We start from the raw sequence: 19795 nt of genomic DNA on the forward strand, positions 1-19795 counted from the left end.
CACACAGGCTCCTCTGACCCCTTCAAAGTCCTTTTAAACCAAATGCATTTAAATTAATGCAGCAAAGCAGCTCATTGTTTCTCAGCCATTAGACACATGTATGAGAAAGAATGCATCAGAGAGAAAATGTCATAAAGATCAACAATGTTTATTCTCCAAGAGGGTCAGGGCCTCACCTAGAACCTCTGAAAATGAACTGGTCTGTACCCCTACAGTGAATGGATATGCTGCCATGTACCCCACAATCCATCTCACTTCAGAATCAGCCCTCTCTTGAGAGACATATGCAAACACATACAATGGCTCTTCCCGGTCCCACAAATCTCCAGGTACAGGGATTTTTGGACTACTTTTTTGTGCATAGTGGACTGAGAACTATTTCCTATACATCAAAAGGAGGTGTACCTTTAGGGCTACGAAACTGTAACACCTTCTTAATTTGGTGCTGCCCTAAGGACAAGTAGGTTGTTTCTAAGTCCATCCTCTAGGAAACCAAACTTAAAATAAATAAGTACCAAAATTTACTACATTGGTTATTTTGGAAGAAATCTTCCTAAAATGAATTATCCTACCTCCCAGCCTTATTATCCAAGTAGAGAAGCACAACCTATCTCTTTCAAGGTTATCACCACAATGACCAAATTATCTGACACTTCCATAATACAAAACTATCATAGGTGCTACATAGCTAGAATAGCTCTATTTTTTAAATCTATTCCTTTCCTGACTTTTTTTTTATTGCCTTACACAATGACCTCTTTTCTCTACTACAGGTTTACAAACCTGAATCCCTGCTCTAAAAAACAAAGAAAAGCACACGTGCTAAATTCTGCCTTTACTTTTGCTCAGGCATCTAGGTACTTTACGCTACCAGTTAACTTCAGGAAAGGGAAGTTTTAAGAGTAGTTGATGATAAGAGTAAAAAGTGCCTTTCTCCTAAAAAAAAAAAATTATATATTCTCATTAAGGGAAATGTAGAAAACCTGAAGAGAAGTGGGAACATGGAAAATAAAGGGCCCATGAGTCAAACTTGCTTACCTGCTCAATTACAGTTTTCAGCCACCACTGAGGACCCATCAGTGTTATAGCTGCAATGATTTTGGCATGCAGGACTCCAAGTGCCCAGTCCTAGGGAATAAAAATCAGTTAACAGGTTTTGTTTTTAGCAATAAAACCAACACAGAGGCTATACAATTTTCTTACATTATTTACTTCAAAACACAAGTTCTGTTGGATCAGTAACAATTTTATATAAGAGTAATAAGTACACTGGAAGAAAATTCAGGAAAGTTCAGTGCTTCTACCAAAACTCATTATCTCCCCCAGCCAACAAAAAAAAAATCTGCATTATTTTCCCAAGAGAACTAAGAAAAGTCTTTACTTTAGAGGAGATCTCAATAAGCAAATAAATAAACCAGTGCCCTGCTTTTATTTCATCACACCATTCTTAGGCTGTTCTATTGTTTGGACAGGGAAGCCCTGTCTGACCTGAAGAAGCCATCCCGAGGGCTCAGCGCATTTTGAGCTGGTGCACTGGCACTTCTGCTGAACTGTTACTAGGACCCTCACTGCCACACGGAGCTCCTCACGGGGGGCCTCCTGCACACCCCCCCTCTCCACCAGGCAGCCAAAGCGACTGCCACTCCCACCACCCAAGGAATCTCTTAAAAGTGCAAATCAGATCATCTGAAGAGCCTTCCCTGCTTACAACCCTAAACATAGCACACACAGTCCCTTCATAATCTGTTCATCTTAAAATATCTGTGTAAGTATCACATAACATTTGAATATATTCTTACATAAAACTGAAACCTTTCCAGGGATGGCTGGAGTCCTCTGTGACCACCTGGCAGCAGTAACCACAGCTAACATCTGCTAAGTATCTTCTACATTGGTTTCCCTAGGCACCAACCAATTTCCATACGTGTTATGTCCCACAGGAAATACGCAGTACCTGTTTTACATGGATTTTGCTCATACTGTTCTGTTCTGATTTTCCAGTTTGGTTGGCTGGTTTTCCAAAACATCTTCAAAACGGGGTGGGAGGCTGAGGCATGCACTGAACACCACTCTCTCCTGACAGATGAATGATTGAATGACATTTTGTCTGGGTATAGGAAGTATGGTTTTTGTCCCTTTGATCTTAGTGATCTCTGAACACCTTTCTACCTTCTACGGTTTCAGTGCTACAAAGTGCATTGCCAGTACGGTTCTTTTTGGAGCTTGTGATTTAATTCAGAAATTTTACCAAGATATACCCAAATATGTGTTTTCCTCATCAATTTCCATTTCACCAAACCTGATAAGCTCCTTCAACCTACAGAGCAGTTCTTTTCTTCAATTCATTTAAGAATGTCTATTTCTGTGTCAATGTGGCCTCGTATTTTCGCACTGTAGAACCTGTTTTCTGAGTGTTATTAAGTCTCCTGGCTGTATCCTCCACCTCTTCTCCCCTCAATCGCCTGCTCTTCAGTTGTGCACTAGGCATTGGTCTTCCAGATCTCCAGCCTGAGCCTTAATGGTGACTGGTCACATTTTTAATTCATTTACTGAATTTGTTTGAAATCCACGCTATAAAACACCACGACAATTTCTCTGTGTTTTATGGGTGCTGCTGTGTGTGCATTCACACATATCCTAATAGCCTGTTTTTATCTTCTATTTGGATGCTCACAGCTCTGCAAGCAGTTCCCCGACACTGGGCCTTTTCTTTCTGTGGCTGCTGGGCCTCTCCTTACATACAACAGTTGTTACTTTTCTCTGCAGGCTCAATGTGGCTCAGAGGCTCAGACTGAGAATAGCCTACAGGGCTGCAAAAGGATCTTTTAGCTCATTAGAGCTCTAGGGTAGCAAGCCAACAGCCTGCCAATGAGAACATGGAGAAAGCCTCTCTGCTTTTTCTCTGTCCTTCCAGGCTCCAGACAGAGAAGCTTCAACCCACCAGCTCAGCTCTCTTGTGGCCTCTGGGAGTCTAGAAGGCACCCAAGTGAAGTTAATGTTCACCTGGGCAGGAACACAGAACACTGAGGTTCCAGCTCTTTCAAATCCTCTGCTTTGCAGTTCTTTCCCACAAAACAAAACACACCACACTAGCTCCTCTGCTAGAATTCCAGAAGAGCCCAACCTCCCACAGAACAGCTTAGAGTCAAGGATGAACAAAACTGAGTTGTTCCTTCAAACTTTGGATTTTATCCAGCATATTAAGGATATCATGCTGTTGGCAACTTTCATCTATCCTAGACTCAAAAATGTATCTGAGAGCAAGCTGTATTAAAACATACAGCAAAACAAAAGCAAAAAATGAAACACACAGCTTGACTTCTTTTTAACTGCAGCACTGAATTCAAAAGGAAATATATATCAGATTTTATTTAGTCATTTTCTACTGATGGACATCTGGCTTGCTTCTAAGTTTTCTGACATCATAAAAACCACAGGATAGAAGAACAACCTTGTTCATGTCTCCTGCACACGTGTAAATATTTCTTTGCAGGGTTTCTGAAAAGTGAAACTGATGGGTCACAACATATAAGCATTCTTGAAACAGTAATTTCAACTACTCCGCCAAAGTCAGGATGTCAGACACCGTCAAGACCACCAAGAACACATACACAGGTGAACAAGCTGCATCACTACTCAACGCGGTGAGGCAGAACAGACAGTGGGGAGGACTCAGAGCCCTGAGTAAGAGTGTTAGCAAAGGCTTAATTCTAGTTCTCTGGCCTGTGTGAAGTGCTCTGAGGAGAATTTAAGGGAGTAGGGCTTTGCTCTATTCCAGATGCTATTTAGAAAAGTAGCCCGCCAGGCTCCTCTGTCCATGAGGTTCTACATGCGAGAATACTGGAGTGGGTTGCTGTGCCCTCCTCCAGGGGATCTTCCCAACCCAGGGATCAACCCCAGATCTCCTGCATTGCAGACAGATGATTTACTGTCTGAGCCACCAGGGAAGCCCATTAGAAAAGTCCTGGTAATCTATAATTCGATATTTTAATCAATCTTATCCAGAAGACAGGACAGACTAAGGCTAATAAAACTGCAGCTGGAAACGAAGGAGCAGCTAGGCATGGGCACGTTTAGTCATTTGCATGGTCTGGACAACGCTCATGCTTTGCCTGCATTCAGACATGATTATGGGGGGCCTTAATTTTGTTGTGATCCCTCACGGTCAGAGTGGCAATATATTGCTGATGTTCCGCCAAATGTTCATATCCAACAGGAGGCACAGCTCCTGGACTCGGGCTGTTCTGATGTTCTTAGTGCAGCGTGCCACACGACCTCAGGAGGCACAGAGCATCTGCTGGCCACATCTGCAATGATCACGCGGGTCAAGGCAGTGTCTGCTGACCCCTCCTCTATGAAGCTGTTTCCCTTTCGGGTATCAAGTAATCTGAAAGGTGACACTTTGTCACCATCCAAACAACCACTTCTGCACTGTAGTGGCCTTAAAACATGACCACAAATTCTTCTCCCATGGAGTGGTAGGGGGCTATGGCCACTTCCCATAGATCTGAGCCAACTTGCGACTTGCTTGTACCCAGTAGGAGGCAGTGAAAAGCAATGTGCAGGACTTGTGAGAGGAGGACATGAAAGCTGATGTAACCTCTGCCTTGTTGGTTGGGACACTCATTTCCCTAAAGTGCACTGGAAGAAGCCCAAGTATCTTGGGCCTCCAAGCTATAAAAAAGCTCAAATAGGTCCAGGGGCTTCAGCCAAGAGCCCAAATGAGGGGCAATGACCAGTGCCAGCCCTCACATGAGTGATGACATCTCCAAATGATGTCAGCTAAAGCTGTCAAATTACACTCAGCCACTGAGTCTCCTACATGAGACCCCAGAGAACGTGAATCAGATATGAACAGATTACGCCCTGGCTTAACTTCTGACCCACAGACTCTATGGACAGAATAAATGATTGTTTTGAGCCAATAAGCCAGGGCTGTCAGGTAACTTGTTACTGCAGCACAGTAACCAAAGAGCAACCCATCAACTTTCACCTGATGGGTTCAGTATTCACTGACAATCCCAGGAATCAATTATTTTAATTATTGCAAAATAATGATTTTCCTAATTAATTCCCTTAATTCCTCTATTTTTCATAGATGCTATTATTCTGTGAAAAACAGCTTTCCTTCAGTCCCTGCTGCTATTACACTACACTGCAATTCAGCTCCTACAGGAAGGCATCACATACACCTAACAATTTCCCTTTTCTGCTCACTTTCACTCAGGTTCTAACCTACGAGCAGTGTCCCCTGTGTGTGCTGTCTCACTTCAGGGCCTGCCCACTCGTTCCTTCCTGGAATACACTTCTTTTCTCGCCCACTCCTCTGCACTCTACTCTGTTGTCCTGGACATCGTCTCTACAGAAAACCGTACGTGAACCCCCCCCCAGCTGGGTGAGTACCTCGCCCCCTAATGCTGTGCTCCTCACGCATGCCCCACCACAGCACTGTCTACCAGTCTTTCCCACCAGCCTACAAGGTCCCTGCAAGTCCTCGAGTTAGCCTCGCTCCCATCTGAGTTACATCGCACAGGGGCTGGGCACACATTAAAGCACTCGAATGTATCTGCTGCTAAATGGAAGTTTACAGAAGTTCTTCATCAGGAAAGTAGACAAAATTTTCATCTCTGAAAAGTTTATTTTTAAAACAAAGCTGAAAAGGCTTTGAATGACTGAAGTCAATATCCACTCTTTCCCTAATCTCTCAAAACTTTGAGGTCTGTGATGTTAACTTCAGGCTCTAAGTATGACAGAAAAGTTAAATCTCTTTTTCCACGTGTATTTTAAGGCCTTTGCTATGACCTGCAGTTAACCTCAGAATGTTGTTTTTAATAAGCCTGTGACTCTTGTGGGGGAAAATGTGTAATTATTCAAAAATGTAGGTTATAGCTTCAAGGCTCAAGGCATCAACCTAACTAAAAGTGAAAAGACCAACACATTAGCTTGCATTTTTAAATATTAGTGAAGCCTATTTTAACTGATTTTAACTATTTAACTATTTTAACTGATTTAACTATTTTAACATTTTAACTGATAAAGTAAGGTATTCCTTACTTTACTTTACTTACTTAATACATGACCTGCATATTTCAAAAGGTAAAATGCATTATTTGATCAATTTTACAAGAGCTCCTACAATAGAAAAAATTAAGGAGTCTTTCTAAATAAGCTGCTTAAAATCACTTTAAACACCTGAGAATTTTTCTGATTCCAAATACAAAAGGAAATATGAGCAAAAGACATGCACTTACCTGCCACGGGTAAAAAAGAGGAGTCTGATCCAAAGGAACCCTCAGGGGAGCAACAATAACCAGCTCAAACAGAAGCCCCAGAAGAAGTGGGACCACCCCAGCCAGCAGCACTGCCACAATCACAGTCTTCATTATCTAGTGGGAGATGAAAGGCCACTGAGTTAGACAGTCTCCCTGACTTCTAGCCAAACACTTTATCTCACGTGAAGTTTATTCTTCTTTGACCTGACACCTAATAGAACAAATACATACCTTAAACAACTCACTTTTTATGTTACATGTTTAAATGAAATCTGAATGTATAACTACAAAAACTCAAGCTACTTAACAAAAGCATGAAATTACTACTAAACATATTACTATGTTGCTACAAAATTATCTTATTACATATATTAACCAAGTGGCTGTGCTACTTTTCTCAATCTAAGTCTCAGGAATAGGCTTCTGTTTGTCCAAGAAGCTGACCAAGTCTCCACCCTCCGTCTTGGAGAGTTACTGCCAGTGTTTATCATCTCCCTGGTTGTTCCACGCCCCTGAGCCAATGGTGGCCCACTCACAGGCTGACCTGTGACCTCTGAGATGGACTGATATAGTTGACGCATTCTGCATAACCCTTGTTAAGGTAATTAACCACCTTGATCAACTTAGCTGATCAAATTAGAGCAGTACGTTCTCAGGGAACTGAGGACTGTGGGAAGTCCTTACTTCTGTGGGAAGTTCAGTTCCCACAGAACTTACTGAGATGACAGAAACGACCTGTATCTGTGTTGTGCAAGATGGTAGCCATTAGTCACATGGTTATTCTATTAGCACAGCTATAGAATTTGGGCAAAGTGGCAAAATAGAAATTGGCACACAAAGAAGGAAGAGGTAACATGTAAGAGCCCCTATGAAATCCTGACAAAGAAATCAGTTTTAAAGTGGCCTTGATGTCCCTTTTTCTTAAGGAAGTCTCAGTAAGGACAGTTGTTTCAACATCAAGAGACTAAAACGGTGTGCATTAAGACACAGTAATTATTTCTTTACATAGCAAAATGATGTGGAAGAATATCAAATGAAAACTGGTACTGGCTAGTTTCTCTATTTAAATATAGTTAAGTATCTCATTATCTACAGATGACACAGCAATCAAATCCCTCTATTCTTAATATACAATGAATCTCTTGTGGTTTTCTTTAAACATGAATATTAAATAGCTATTAAACTAGTAAAATCAAAATAAAAATTCAGATACAAAACTAGAGTTGATTATACAAATGAAAAAGCATAAAGCAGTGACCTAAACATATTTATCAGTCATAATCAACATTATGATCAATCAATAAGTTGCCACCCTTAGACAATCATCTTACAATGACATTTTCCCCCACTCCTGTGACAACTAAGTTCTTTACTGAGAGTAATAATTCCCATTACCTACTATACTTTCACACTAGCCAGGACATTCTTGAATAACAACAGACTATAATTAAAAGAATCTCATTTATATAGATAACACTGACTGAAACCTGAAGTCAAGTTTTTATATATTAAAAGAACTTGATCAAATTTTAGAAAAAATGACTTTCAAGGAAATTTCTACTTAAACAAACTGATTTTAAATTCTACAGACTATCTTATGTCTCAAGGGCATTACTGGATCATTTAATAGCATGACTTTCTTTTAACCCTCAGATATATCTGGACTGTATTTTTCAAAGTAAAACCAGAAAACTACTGCCTTAAAGGAATACTCCTTTTAATTCAAAAAAATCAACTTTCTTGACACAATCAACACAGTGAAGAAACAAAGTGAAAAGATTTAAAGAAACCACTGGAAAAACATTCACCACTGCTGTCAGACAGGACAAGTCTTGACTAGAAAGGCCTACCATGAGGGACCACTCCTTGACCTTCTGGAAGATCACTCTGCGTCCCTGTGGCATCCACGCCACAAGTACCGTCACTGCCCGGATAGTGAGCCAGCAAACATAGAGACCACAGGCAGCTGTGTAGAGCTCATGGATTTTGGCAGTCCCGGTCCAAAATGACATTAACCAACGGCCAGCAAATACTGAAAATACAAAGGCTGATCAATGAGACATGCGATCGTGCAAAAACAACTCTAATCTTGATGTCAATGTTGTACTACCAGTATTTTCAATTCTTTCAATCATTGTAAGTGATTATTAAAAAGACAGCACATTTTGATGTATCAGTGTCTTCATTAAGAGCAAACAAAATAAAAACAAAACCCCCCAAACTCTGAAGATAAAGTCATAACTTAAGATACAACCAAACCACAGCAAGTCACTGGGTACAAGCTCCCCTGTGACCTGGATGGCCACCTGCGAGGCCAACTGCTTATTCTCTGGGGACCGAAATGACTTGAGGAGCGGGGTGTTCTTGCTGTCTGGATCATCAAATGAAATGATTGTGCACGTAACAGGACACAAATGGAGTATATACTTTCTATTATTTGTGTTGTCAATACTTTTAATATTTAGCAACATTATAAGGAATTTAGAGTAACTTTCTTTCATTTAGCTCATTCATTAAGATAGAAAACTAAGCTTATTTTAATAAGAAGTGGGCACAACAAAAAAAGAATCTCACACTAATTTTCTCAGGAAAAAAATAAAATGAAACTTAGGAAATATGTGAAAGTTGTCTGAGGGATGGCCTCAAAGAGTTATTACAAATAAATTCCACAATGTACCCACAAAAATCTATCAGGCAAGATCATTTATATAATTTCTTCACATGGTTACTCCCTAATAAAGCTGGAAAGGAGACCAAGACCCCCTTTCCAGTGTCTCTTTCTCCTTGACACAGTAGTTATCTGTTTTGTTTTGTTTTAAACTTATCTGTTATTTTTTGAATGTCTAAAAGGAACAAGTGGCTGGGTTAAACATTTTCCGTACATTTTCTCATTAATCTTGCCAACAACCCTGCAAGCAGTAACGACCCTCCATTCTGAAGACTGAGAAACCAAGGCCCCTACCAAGGGAACATGAGGGTGGCGGCTGAAGGGGAACTCACGTTTACATGACCAAGATTATGCTCTGGATCACTGACCCACACTGTCTCCAATCCCAATCAAACCACCTCAACAGTCAAGTTTATAGGCCATAATGCTAATAATATTACAGACTTCTTTGCAGTATCACAAAACAGCTTGGGTATAAAGATAAGTAATTTTTAAAGACAAACACATGCAAATGTCACGTGAAATAAACACATATGCTTGTTAAAGATTTAAAAGTATCACTGATAATTCTGTAAAAATGTCAAGCATTCTATATGTATATGTATTTCTACTGCAGCAAGGAGATTAAACCAGCCAATCCTAGAGGAAATCAGTCCTGAATATTCACTGGAAGGACTGATGCTGAAGCGCCAATACTTTGACTACCTGGGGCTTCCCTGGTGGTACAGAGGTTAAAGCGTCTGCCTGCAATGTGAGAGACCTGGGTTCGATCCCTGGGTCGGGAAGATCCCCTGGAGAAGGAAATGGCAACCCACTCCAGTATTCTCGCCTGGAGAATCCCATGGACAGAGGAGGAGCTTGGTGGGCTACAGTCCACGGGTCGCAAAGAGTCGGACACGACTGAGCGACTTCACTTTCACTTTCACTTGTGAAAAACTGACTTACTGGAAAAGACACTGATGCTGGGAAAGATTGAAGGCAGGAGCAGGGGAAGACAGAGGATAAGATGGTTGGATGGCATCACCGACTCAGTGGACATGAGCTTGAACAAGTTCTGGGAGTTGGTGATGGACGAGAAGCCTGGTGTGCTGCAGTTGATGGGGTTGCAAAGAGTTGGACATGACTGACTGACTGAACTGAACTGATTTTTATTCCAAAGTTTTTGTTCTGTTTTGGTTGGCTCGTTTTAAAAAATTTAAAGCTTTCTTTTAATTCTGTACTTCACATACTTCTAAAGTGTTTTTGAGAGGTTAGATTCGTTTCTAGTTTGTAGTAACTTAACGTTAGTTAAAATGTAGCTATAGGAAAGTAACCTGTGGGAAAACAGCATCCTCACCACCTTAAATGTGTACTATGACAAGTATTTCTGTAATTAAACACAGCTGCATTCCTTCCCCCAGATGCTGGGAGTGGATTAACAGGGAAGTATTTACTTAACAATCTTTAATGAGATTAAAGTACTTGTATTGCCAAATTCAAGTAATAAAACTGGATTTCTTTCCTTTGTTAACTTTTTAATATTTCTGATAAGAATGAAAACGGAACTTAAAAACCACAAAGCTGTCCAAAGTTCAAAAACTTAAGTTTTCTCAAAAATATGTTTATTTCACTGCACCTTCCCAGGTGGCACTAGTGGTAAAGAACCCACCTGCAAACCTAGAAGACGTAACAGATGTGGGTTTGATCTTCCTGGGTCAGGAAGATCCCTTGGAGGAGGGCATGGCAACCCACTCCAGTATTCTTGCCTGGAAAAATCCCATGGACAGAGGAGCCTGGCAGGCTAAAGTTCGTAGGGTTGCAAAGAATCAGACACAACTCAAGTGACTTAGCAATGGTTAACCAGGCTTTGTCATTTTAACAGTTGAGATCTGAGTAGTGAACTCAGGAGCAAAGTTTTAACAGTCAAAAATCAGTGAAGAAACAGTTAAAACAAAATTAAAAAAAAAAAACTTTATTTTTACCAGTTTAAGGTAAATCACAACTCTTACACAAATCAGAAAATAATTTTTTTAAGAAACCTCACTTGAAATTATTTAGTTGCTCCTCCTCAGCCTTAGCCCACATGGGAAAAAATTCAAGTATTTAAGGTAAATCTGATTTATAAAGTTATATTGAGTGCTATAATCAAGACACTAGCTCACTATACATTTGCATGCTTGATAAAACCTGAAAAGTATCTTCCACTTGGTTATGATTTAAGTGGCTAACACATCAGTATGATTCGGGTTTTCTGGCTGCTATGAAGCACTAACAAGGAGGCTGGGGGGCAGTGAGCTGCTTCTGATACTGTGTGACTGACTTTGAACTCTGTTCCCATGTACCCTACATTCAATAAAAATGAAGGGAAAACTGCTTCAAGTTTATATTTGATGAAAAGATCACATCTCAGCAACATACACCCTGTTAAAATGTAGCATCTTTTCATGATGTCATTAGCAGAGAGCTAGGACAAGCTCATACCTGGTAGAGTAAGGCAGATGAGGCTGGCAATCAGTAAGGTTATACACATGAAGACAATCAACAAAAATATCTGCAAGGCAAAACACAGCAGTGCATAAACAATAGTCACATGTGCTCAATGTATTTTAGGACAGCACTCAAAGAATCAACACAATTCTCTCAGTAAAAACAAACTGTCTATACTGGCATTTCCAAGACTCGTTCCATTTTACATAAAAAGGAAATTTTCGTTTTAGATAATATTAACTATAACTCTGGCTAAAAGGAAACTGCTTCCACTTTCATATAATCAGATACATCAGCAAATAACAAGCAAATATATTTAAAATCAGAGAGCACAAAGATAAAACACGATCAACTATTTTCCCTCACTCACTGTTCATTAAAACTAAAAATAGCCACTTATTTTTATCAAATTCTCAAAAACAACTTTTCATGAAAAGAAAGCTTACTCTGTAACAGTGCCATCCAATCAGAACACTCTGATGATGGAGATGTCTACACCTGCACTGCTGAACACGGGAGCTATGGGTACATGAGGCCACCAAACACTTCACCGGGGGTCAGTGTGAATGAATGCTGGAATTTAAAATTCTAGGTACTTAAAGTATGTCTACAAGAATTGTATTTTTATTTTTTCAGCTTAATTGATATAAATGACAAATTAAACTATATTAATAATAAAGTGTTCAGTGTGGTCTGATATACATATATGCTGTGAAGGAATATCCACCATTCAAGATAATTTACCACATGTCTACAAGTGGTATTTACTTTTAATTAAGTTTAAAAGTAAACAATCATCATAGCTATAGCTGATGGCTCCTATATGGAAAAGTGTAGATAGAAAGGAAACACCCTGAGACAAGAAGGAAGTGGCCATCCTGGAAAGAGAGATAAAAAGAGTGCTGCCTGCCTGGACCCAACCAGGCCCCGAGGGCAGGGCTCCGGCAGGGAGACGGCAAGCACCAGCGGTAACACCGCACGACCAGGCGTGGAGACTCGGTCAGCTTCCACTGCCTGCCTGACAGACCCTGTGGTGGTCCTCTCTCTGATCTGAACCACACAGTACCTTCTGGTTAGGAAAGGATCTTTTGTCAACTGAAGAGCCTTGTCTCTCACAGCTCCTACATCTCTGGCAGTTCGCCTACACCTCCTGCCTCAACTCCATCCATTCGCTTCCCTGCAGGTCCATACATCTCAATGTGCCTCTTGTCCTGACAACAAGCCTGGAATGCCTTTTCCCACCTGCTTTTTTTAATCTGCTTGATCTAATTTTAAAGATTTAAAAGTATCAACTCCTCCATGAAGCTTCTTGAACAACTTCCAAAAAAGTGTTCTGTGGAACAAGAAGTGGGCAATCACGTAACGTGCTACTAATACAGCAAGTGAGGTGAGGACCAAGACCTGACCATGCAATCTAACACCCTGAAGGTCCCTGGAGACCCCTGAAGGATCAGTTTCGGTAGCATCTGGAGGAAGGTCTTGGTGACCTTGGCAGGCACTTCCTTAACCAATCTGGTCTTCAGTTTTATCAGATATAAACAAAAGACTACTACTCATTCCTTGGAGCACTGGGATTAATACTTCAAGGATTAAAGAGAGAAAAACTCTAAAATGCGGATTCCAGTTCCTGACATAGGAAATGAATCAAGAATGTTGATTTCTTATTTGATCTAGGGTCTTCTTGTTCCTTACAAATGGCAGGGGCCAATGGCACATGGAAGCCCAACTCCATGGCTCATGCCTAAAATTTGATAAACTTACCTGACATTTACATACATAACGTATTGTAGAATGAGAGGAGTGAAAGGTAGGTTCTCCTCAGATGACTGTAAGATGTGTTATACCAAGGACTCTATACTAACAGTACCAATAACAGCAGCAAAAGTTCTCAACAGAAACCTGAAAAATCTTCTGTTAAGTCTGTACAGTACCTACCCTGAGTGGAAAATTTAAAGGCCGGCGGTAAGGCTGAAAGCCGACAGGCCCGCCCTGCTGGAGTATGGCTTGGTGGGCTGCGTGCAGGCCTTCCCCCACCACGGGAATAGCGTTGTTATTTCGGGCATGCTGGTTATTGTTAACCTGTTGGTTTGCACTGTTCTCATTTTCCTCCTGGTCTCCCAACAAGTAGGAATGAAGATCCCTGTGTAAAAATTGCATCAGTAAAAATTCTCACTCAGAATAAAACAGCAGACATGACACTGCCTGTAATAACAACTATGATTATAATTACTGGTGATCCTTAATAATTATTACTTAGGGAAGAAAAGGTATAAGTAGAACCTATGCAGAGCACTACCATTACCTTAATCTGCTCTAAATGTTGCTGCCTGCTTTAAATGAAACCCTTCCAAATGTAAAGTTAATTAACATACAGAATACCCCATAAATTTGATCTATTTTATGTTTTCTTCAGCCAACATCTGAGAAAAATCAGTAACTGGAAAAAAAAAAAGTGTACAACATACAAGATACTCTATGGGAAGAATTTTAGGGAAAAAAGTATCAATTTCTCCTTTCACTACAGATGACTACTGTGTCTGCTATGACATGCAGCTCCACTAAAACCTCCAAGCCGCAAATGAGTTACAGCACAAATGAGACGGGGAGGGAGGAGGCATGGCAGGGCACTGAGCCGTTAGAGAAGGACATGTCCAAGCGGAGCCCAGTGCACACGGGCATCCCCTGGAGGCACTGTGGGTCTAGCCCGGACACCCCAAGAAAGCCAACACTGCAGTAAAGGGGTCGAGACTTGCGGTTTCTGAGTGTGTATGAATCCTATGCTTACTCTTGACTATAATCCAGTAAGGGTGCAGCAGCACTGTCTTTAAAAAACAAGGTACCTGCCTTAATTTAAAAATACTTTACTGCTAAAGAATGTTAACCATCATCTGACAAACCTTCAATTTATAAAAAAAAAATACTGTAAGTGTGAAGCACAAAAAAACAAATTATGCCCATATTTCACATTAAGGTATCTCAGTTCACATACTGTTGAAGACTCACTTGGAGAATTTTTAACATTACTTTGCTAGCATGTGAGATGAGTGCAATTGTGCAATAGTTAGAACATTCTTTGGCACTACCTTTCTTTGGGATTGGAATAAAAACTGACCCTTTCCAATCCTAATTTATCAGGTTAGAACTTCTAAAAAAATGGTAACTTGGTTTGTTTTTAATGCACTAAAAAGCATTTTACTTTTACCCAGTTTAATGAAAGAACTTGGGCTGCAACCCCTCTGTAAGAGGGTAAAAACATACATGTATGCGTGCCAAGTCATGTCAGATTCTTTGCGACCCCATGGACTGTAGCCCGCCAGGCTCCTCTGTCCCTGGGATTCTCCAGGCAGGAATATAGCAGTAGGTTGCCATCCCCATCTCCAAAGGATCTTCCTGATCCAGGGATCGAACCTGTGTCTCTGGCACTGGCATGTGATTTTTAACACTGACCCACCTGGGAAGCCTCCCAAAACATGTATACATTCTCCATAAAAGGATAGCAATAATTAGAAAAGCTTTAATAAGTATTATATACACTTGCAGATATCATCAAAATGTCTCTTATTAAAACTAACTCTTACTGAGTGGGGCATGCGTTTTCAGAAAGGTTACTAAACGATCACAAATGACACACCGGTGAGGCACCTGCCGTACTTACAGCAAGTATCCAGCAGTGACAGTCCAGGCTCGCACCAGTCCCTTCAGCCACTGCCGCGTGTGTCCCTGTTCGAGTAACGCTGGTAAGACAACCTGAAGCAGAAGCAGCTCAAGGGACAGTTCACTCACTGGAGCATCACTAAGATAATTACAAAAAGCCATAACTCACAATGTGGATTCAATTTCCATTGTCACCCCCACCCTGTACCATATTAAACATTTAATGGAATGATGGTAAAACTTGAAGAGTCACATGAACTTACTGCCTTTATCACCTCACATCCACTCTCAGTTGAAGACGACAAGGCATCTCCCTCAAACATCACCAAAACCGTTCCTGACGACTGTCAGGGTTAGGGTTAGGGTTAGGGTTAGACATCTAACATGACTGTCGTGTTGTTAGAGTGACGGGCGGGTCCTGGTCCGCAACTCACTGGCTATATTAGTAGTGTAGTACACCACCAGCCACTCTGCGCTCCTCAGAACGTTTTCTCCAAGGACACCTCGCCAAGGCGTTTTGGTTCCTCCTCATCTCCCTGACTTGGACACAATGAAACGCCCCTGCTCTCTCTATTCTCATCTGCATGTGCTCTCTGGATGCACGCAACCTCCTGTGGCTTAAGACAGCAACCTTCTGTAAACTTCTATGTACTATCAGACATCTGCCCTAATCCTTAACTTACATACCCAAAGAGCCAACCCAACGTTTCACAGAACACCCAAGACATCTTAAATTGATCGTGCTCAGTATCAAATTCCCACTCCTCCTTAAACCCTGCTCTTCCACAATCTCCCTCTTCTTAGTAAATGCCAACTCCATCCTTCAGGTGCTCAGGACAGAAACTTAGATCCTTCGCTGCCTTTCTTCACCCTTCATTCAAACATACAGAGAATCCTATGGACTGTACCCTAATCGCATCCTAAATCAAACCACCTCTCCTGACGCCACGGCCACTTCCTCCATCTCAGCTACCCTCGCCTCTCACCAGGATGTGGCACTACCCTCCTGGCTGGCTTCCTGCTTCTGCCCTGGCCATCCCAACCCCGGCTCGTCTAGTCACAGTACCCAGACTGAACCCTGGGAAACCTACGTCAGATCACTGCTCTCTGCTCAACCTCCCCAAAACCCCACCCCTCAAACCACTCAAAGCCAAAGTGCTTACCGTGGCTTACAAGGCTCTAAGGACCCAGCTTCCCACGACCTCTCTGACTCCCAGCCAACTACTTTTCTCCTTCTTTCAGTGCAGCCAAACTGGCCTCCAGCTGCTCCTCAACCCAAACTCAGTGCCGTTGCACATGCCTGCCCAGCTGCAAAGGGCCCTTCGCCTTCAGAGATTCATGCGGCTCACTCCCTCATCACCTCCTCAGGGCCTCCTCAACTGTCACTTCAGGGCCTCACTAGTCACTTCTTTGTTCATTTTTTCCCACAGCACTTATGACTCTCTGGCATATTACATATTTTACCTATTTTATTGGCTATCTCCCCCACTGAAAGACAAGTCCAGAAGGACACAAATTGTTCTTGATTCTGATTTGTTCACTGTTACATCCCTTGCACACAGAGAAGCACCTAGTATATGATGGGCCCTCAATCTTGCTGGATGGAAGAATGCACTACACACTGCTACAACAGCTCCACTGAACTTCTAGGTGTAACCAACTGCCAAGATGGGACTATTCCAACAATGCATGGGACCAACTGTGCTTCCTGGTCCTCGCTACAACTGAACACACAAGGACGGGGAGGTGACTTACTCTAGATAGCAAAAAACTCAAGAGAATAAAACCTCAGTTTGGATTCTGAGGAGAGACAGCAAAAGAGAGACTACAAACAGAGAGGGAAAGACCAGGAACAGCTAGGCCTTTATGGGGAGACTCAATGGAGGCTGCGTGGGGCTGTGGAGTAGAATTCCAGTCAGACGATGCTGGACAAGACACTCAAAAGGCAGTGTGAGATTATGCCAAGCCTTGTATGTCATTCTACACTACCCAGATATTACTATGCATATTATAGAGGAAGAGGGAGATTTGTTACAGATGGATTATAAACGGAGAAAAAGAAAAAGGCCTAAAATATTAAGTGGTATATCATTGATTTTTATAAGAGATCATGAAGAATTAGAACTGACAAGATTTATAGACAATTACAAGTAAATCTGAGGAAGAAATTCAATTTGCCTGGCATATTTAGATGACTGAAGAGAAGATACAAATCACTGAAGAAGGGAATGTAGGAGCCTAGGTTTCCAGGTTACTTTAGTCTTTAAATCAAAACTATTTTTCCATTTATAAGCCCTAGATCCTATCTTCATCTGTAATTACATGTTTAACTATGGCTACCTTACCTACGATGTAATGCTTTTCATATAAAGATGACACTACTCGGTACCTCTCATTAGGAATGCTAACATTTCAATGCTAAACAAAGGCACACTGCATATGCAGAAAAACGAAAGTCTTTCTTTGGAAAATATAACTGCTAATGTTCATATGGAAAATTTTAGTTATCAGATGACTGCTAATATCTGTGAGAAATGAAATGTTTTATTAAATGTATGTACTCTGAAAATCAAATCTCTAACAGACTTTTAATTAGTAAAGCTTCCAAATATCAAAAACTTACCTATAGAGCATGACATTGTATGGGAGAAAATGAGGCAGCAGACTCTTGATTATCCGTATAGGCAGCCACAGCATCAGGAGGACGATGGAGCCGAAGACAATCTGCAGCAAGAGAAAGGGCAGGCTGGGCACCACTGTCACCATCCGTGAGAGACGGCAGACTCCAGGTTCAGGTCGACGTATACCCAGGGCACTGAGTGTTCTCACTCAACACACTACACCTGGGTCACTCTGTGTGAAGACGAGTTCCTAGGACAGCTGCTCCTCTCTCTCTAGGACACAAGGGCTCAGACAGGAGCCACAAAGGATAACCACGGCACGGTATACGAAAAGAGAGCTAGAAGCTCACAATGAAGGATCAGAACTGTCTGCCGCATAATAAACCACCAGCGACAGTAGGAGAGAACCCATACTAATGGCACAAAAGTTTCCAAAGGGCTCACAATATTGCTTTTAGAATTTTATCTTGGAAAAACTTAAGATTTAACTGGGCAATTTCTTTTTCCACCCAGGGAAGAAATTTTGAGATGGTTCTATTCAGAGTTTAATGTGCTGTGCTCAGTCACTTAGCTGCGTCCGACTCCCTGCAACCCCATGGACTACACAGCCAGCCAGGCTCCTCTGCCTATGGAATTTTCCAGTCAAGAATACTGGAGTGAATTGTCATGCCCTCCTCCAGGGGATCTTCCTGACCCAGGGATTGAACCCACATTTCTTGCATCTCCTGGCAGGTGGATACTTTGCCACAGCCCCACTTGGGAAATCCCAAGAGTTTAATTTAGAAGCTATTAACAAGTCTCTATTGCTTAAATGCAAATTAAACATAATTCTGAAACTCATAATTTGGCAATTAATTATACTTCTAAAGAACCAAAAGGCATTTTTGTTTATTAACATTTTATCAAAGCAACCAACAAAATAACTATTTGATAACCAACTTCCACAGGCGTAGATAAACCTAAATTATTCAATCCACTCTACCAGTCCTTCTGACCAAAAAAACAAAAAAACTCAAGGGTAACCCATTTTACTTCAAAATCATTAAAAAAAATTACACTTACCACTGACAAAATAAATCTTCGAAGATGCCTATAAATAGGCAAATGAATCATTTCTTGTACTGGATTAAAATCTGGGTCATTCAAATTCCTTAGAAACCATAAAACACCAGGTCGAAGTACCTGAAAATTTATTTCAAATGCTATAAATATCCATCAATGTCTTCTGCCTCTGTATATGAGCTAAAACATTAACAGAGAAGCTTTTAAAATTATTTTGACATCTTAAGAAATTGGCCCTAGAAAATTCATGTAACTCTACTTGGAAAAGAAGTTCCTATATCAGAATTAAAACTATCCTGTGCCTGATGTTCTCTGATGCTTTTAATCGTTCAATGGAAAAATTTTACTAAGTACATCTGTCAAGAAATCTAGACTTCTAAGATGAACAGTAACTACTTTTATAAAAATTATAACTATATTGTATAATCTGGGAAGAACTGGGTTATAATTTATAATTATCCTTAACAAAAGATGTGATTTCAGTCTTACACTTTTCAAGAAGACTTACCTTAATTAAGAAACCCTTCAGCTTCTCAGTATCTTCAAGTGACTACCTATTACATCTTTCTCCCTGGCTCAGGAGAAAGCATCAACTCTAGAAGTTGTGGGTGATGGGACAATGGATGAGCCTGAGGGTTAGTTTTGGGTGGCCCAAACTCACTGAGCTACCCTGTGTAAAGTCTCTCATCTGCCCAAATTCTATTTTTCCATTTTTCAAACAAAGCAATTATTACAGTTAGATGGAAACCTTTAAGTTTCCATCTAACTCCAAAATACTAGGATTCTGTATCAACAAAAAACTACCACATTGATAAAATGAAAAAATTCAGTATAAAATATTTTATCAATGAAGAATGTAATTTAGAGGTCACATAAAATTACAATTTGAAAAGTATACTTAATTTTAATCACTAGTTTCAAAACAAGAATAAAGGCTTTATTTGCAAACAGAATTTACTGAACTTATACTCTTATGTTTCAGGAGAATATTTTGGACCCCACCTCATCCCTAGCTCCTCAAATCTCTCAAAAGAGCGGAGTAACCATGAATA

The 19795-nt window shown here is 40.8% G+C and overlaps 1 protein-coding gene across 1 annotated transcript in view; it reads right to left on the reverse strand.

Annotated features, from left to right (window-relative positions):
- Window positions 1-19795, reverse strand: part of MARCH6 (membrane associated ring-CH-type finger 6) — a 74711-nt gene that overhangs the window by 8314 nt on the left and 46602 nt on the right. The window contains exons 16-23 of the mRNA XM_018065553.1: window positions 18744-18863; window positions 17684-17784; window positions 15062-15199; window positions 13342-13546; window positions 11401-11470; window positions 8123-8304; window positions 6252-6386; window positions 1039-1128 (exon numbers count right to left, since the gene is read on the reverse strand). Of these exons, the coding sequence (XP_017921042.1) occupies window positions 1039-1128; window positions 6252-6386; window positions 8123-8304; window positions 11401-11470; window positions 13342-13546; window positions 15062-15199; window positions 17684-17784; window positions 18744-18863 (1041 nt within the window). The remainder of the gene's footprint in view (window positions 1-1038; window positions 1129-6251; window positions 6387-8122; window positions 8305-11400; window positions 11471-13341; window positions 13547-15061; window positions 15200-17683; window positions 17785-18743; window positions 18864-19795) is intronic.

The sequence above is a fragment of the Capra hircus genome, chromosome 20, assembly GCF_001704415.2.
Source record: "Capra hircus breed San Clemente chromosome 20, ASM170441v1, whole genome shotgun sequence".
Lineage (NCBI taxonomy): Eukaryota > Metazoa > Chordata > Mammalia > Artiodactyla > Bovidae > Capra > Capra hircus.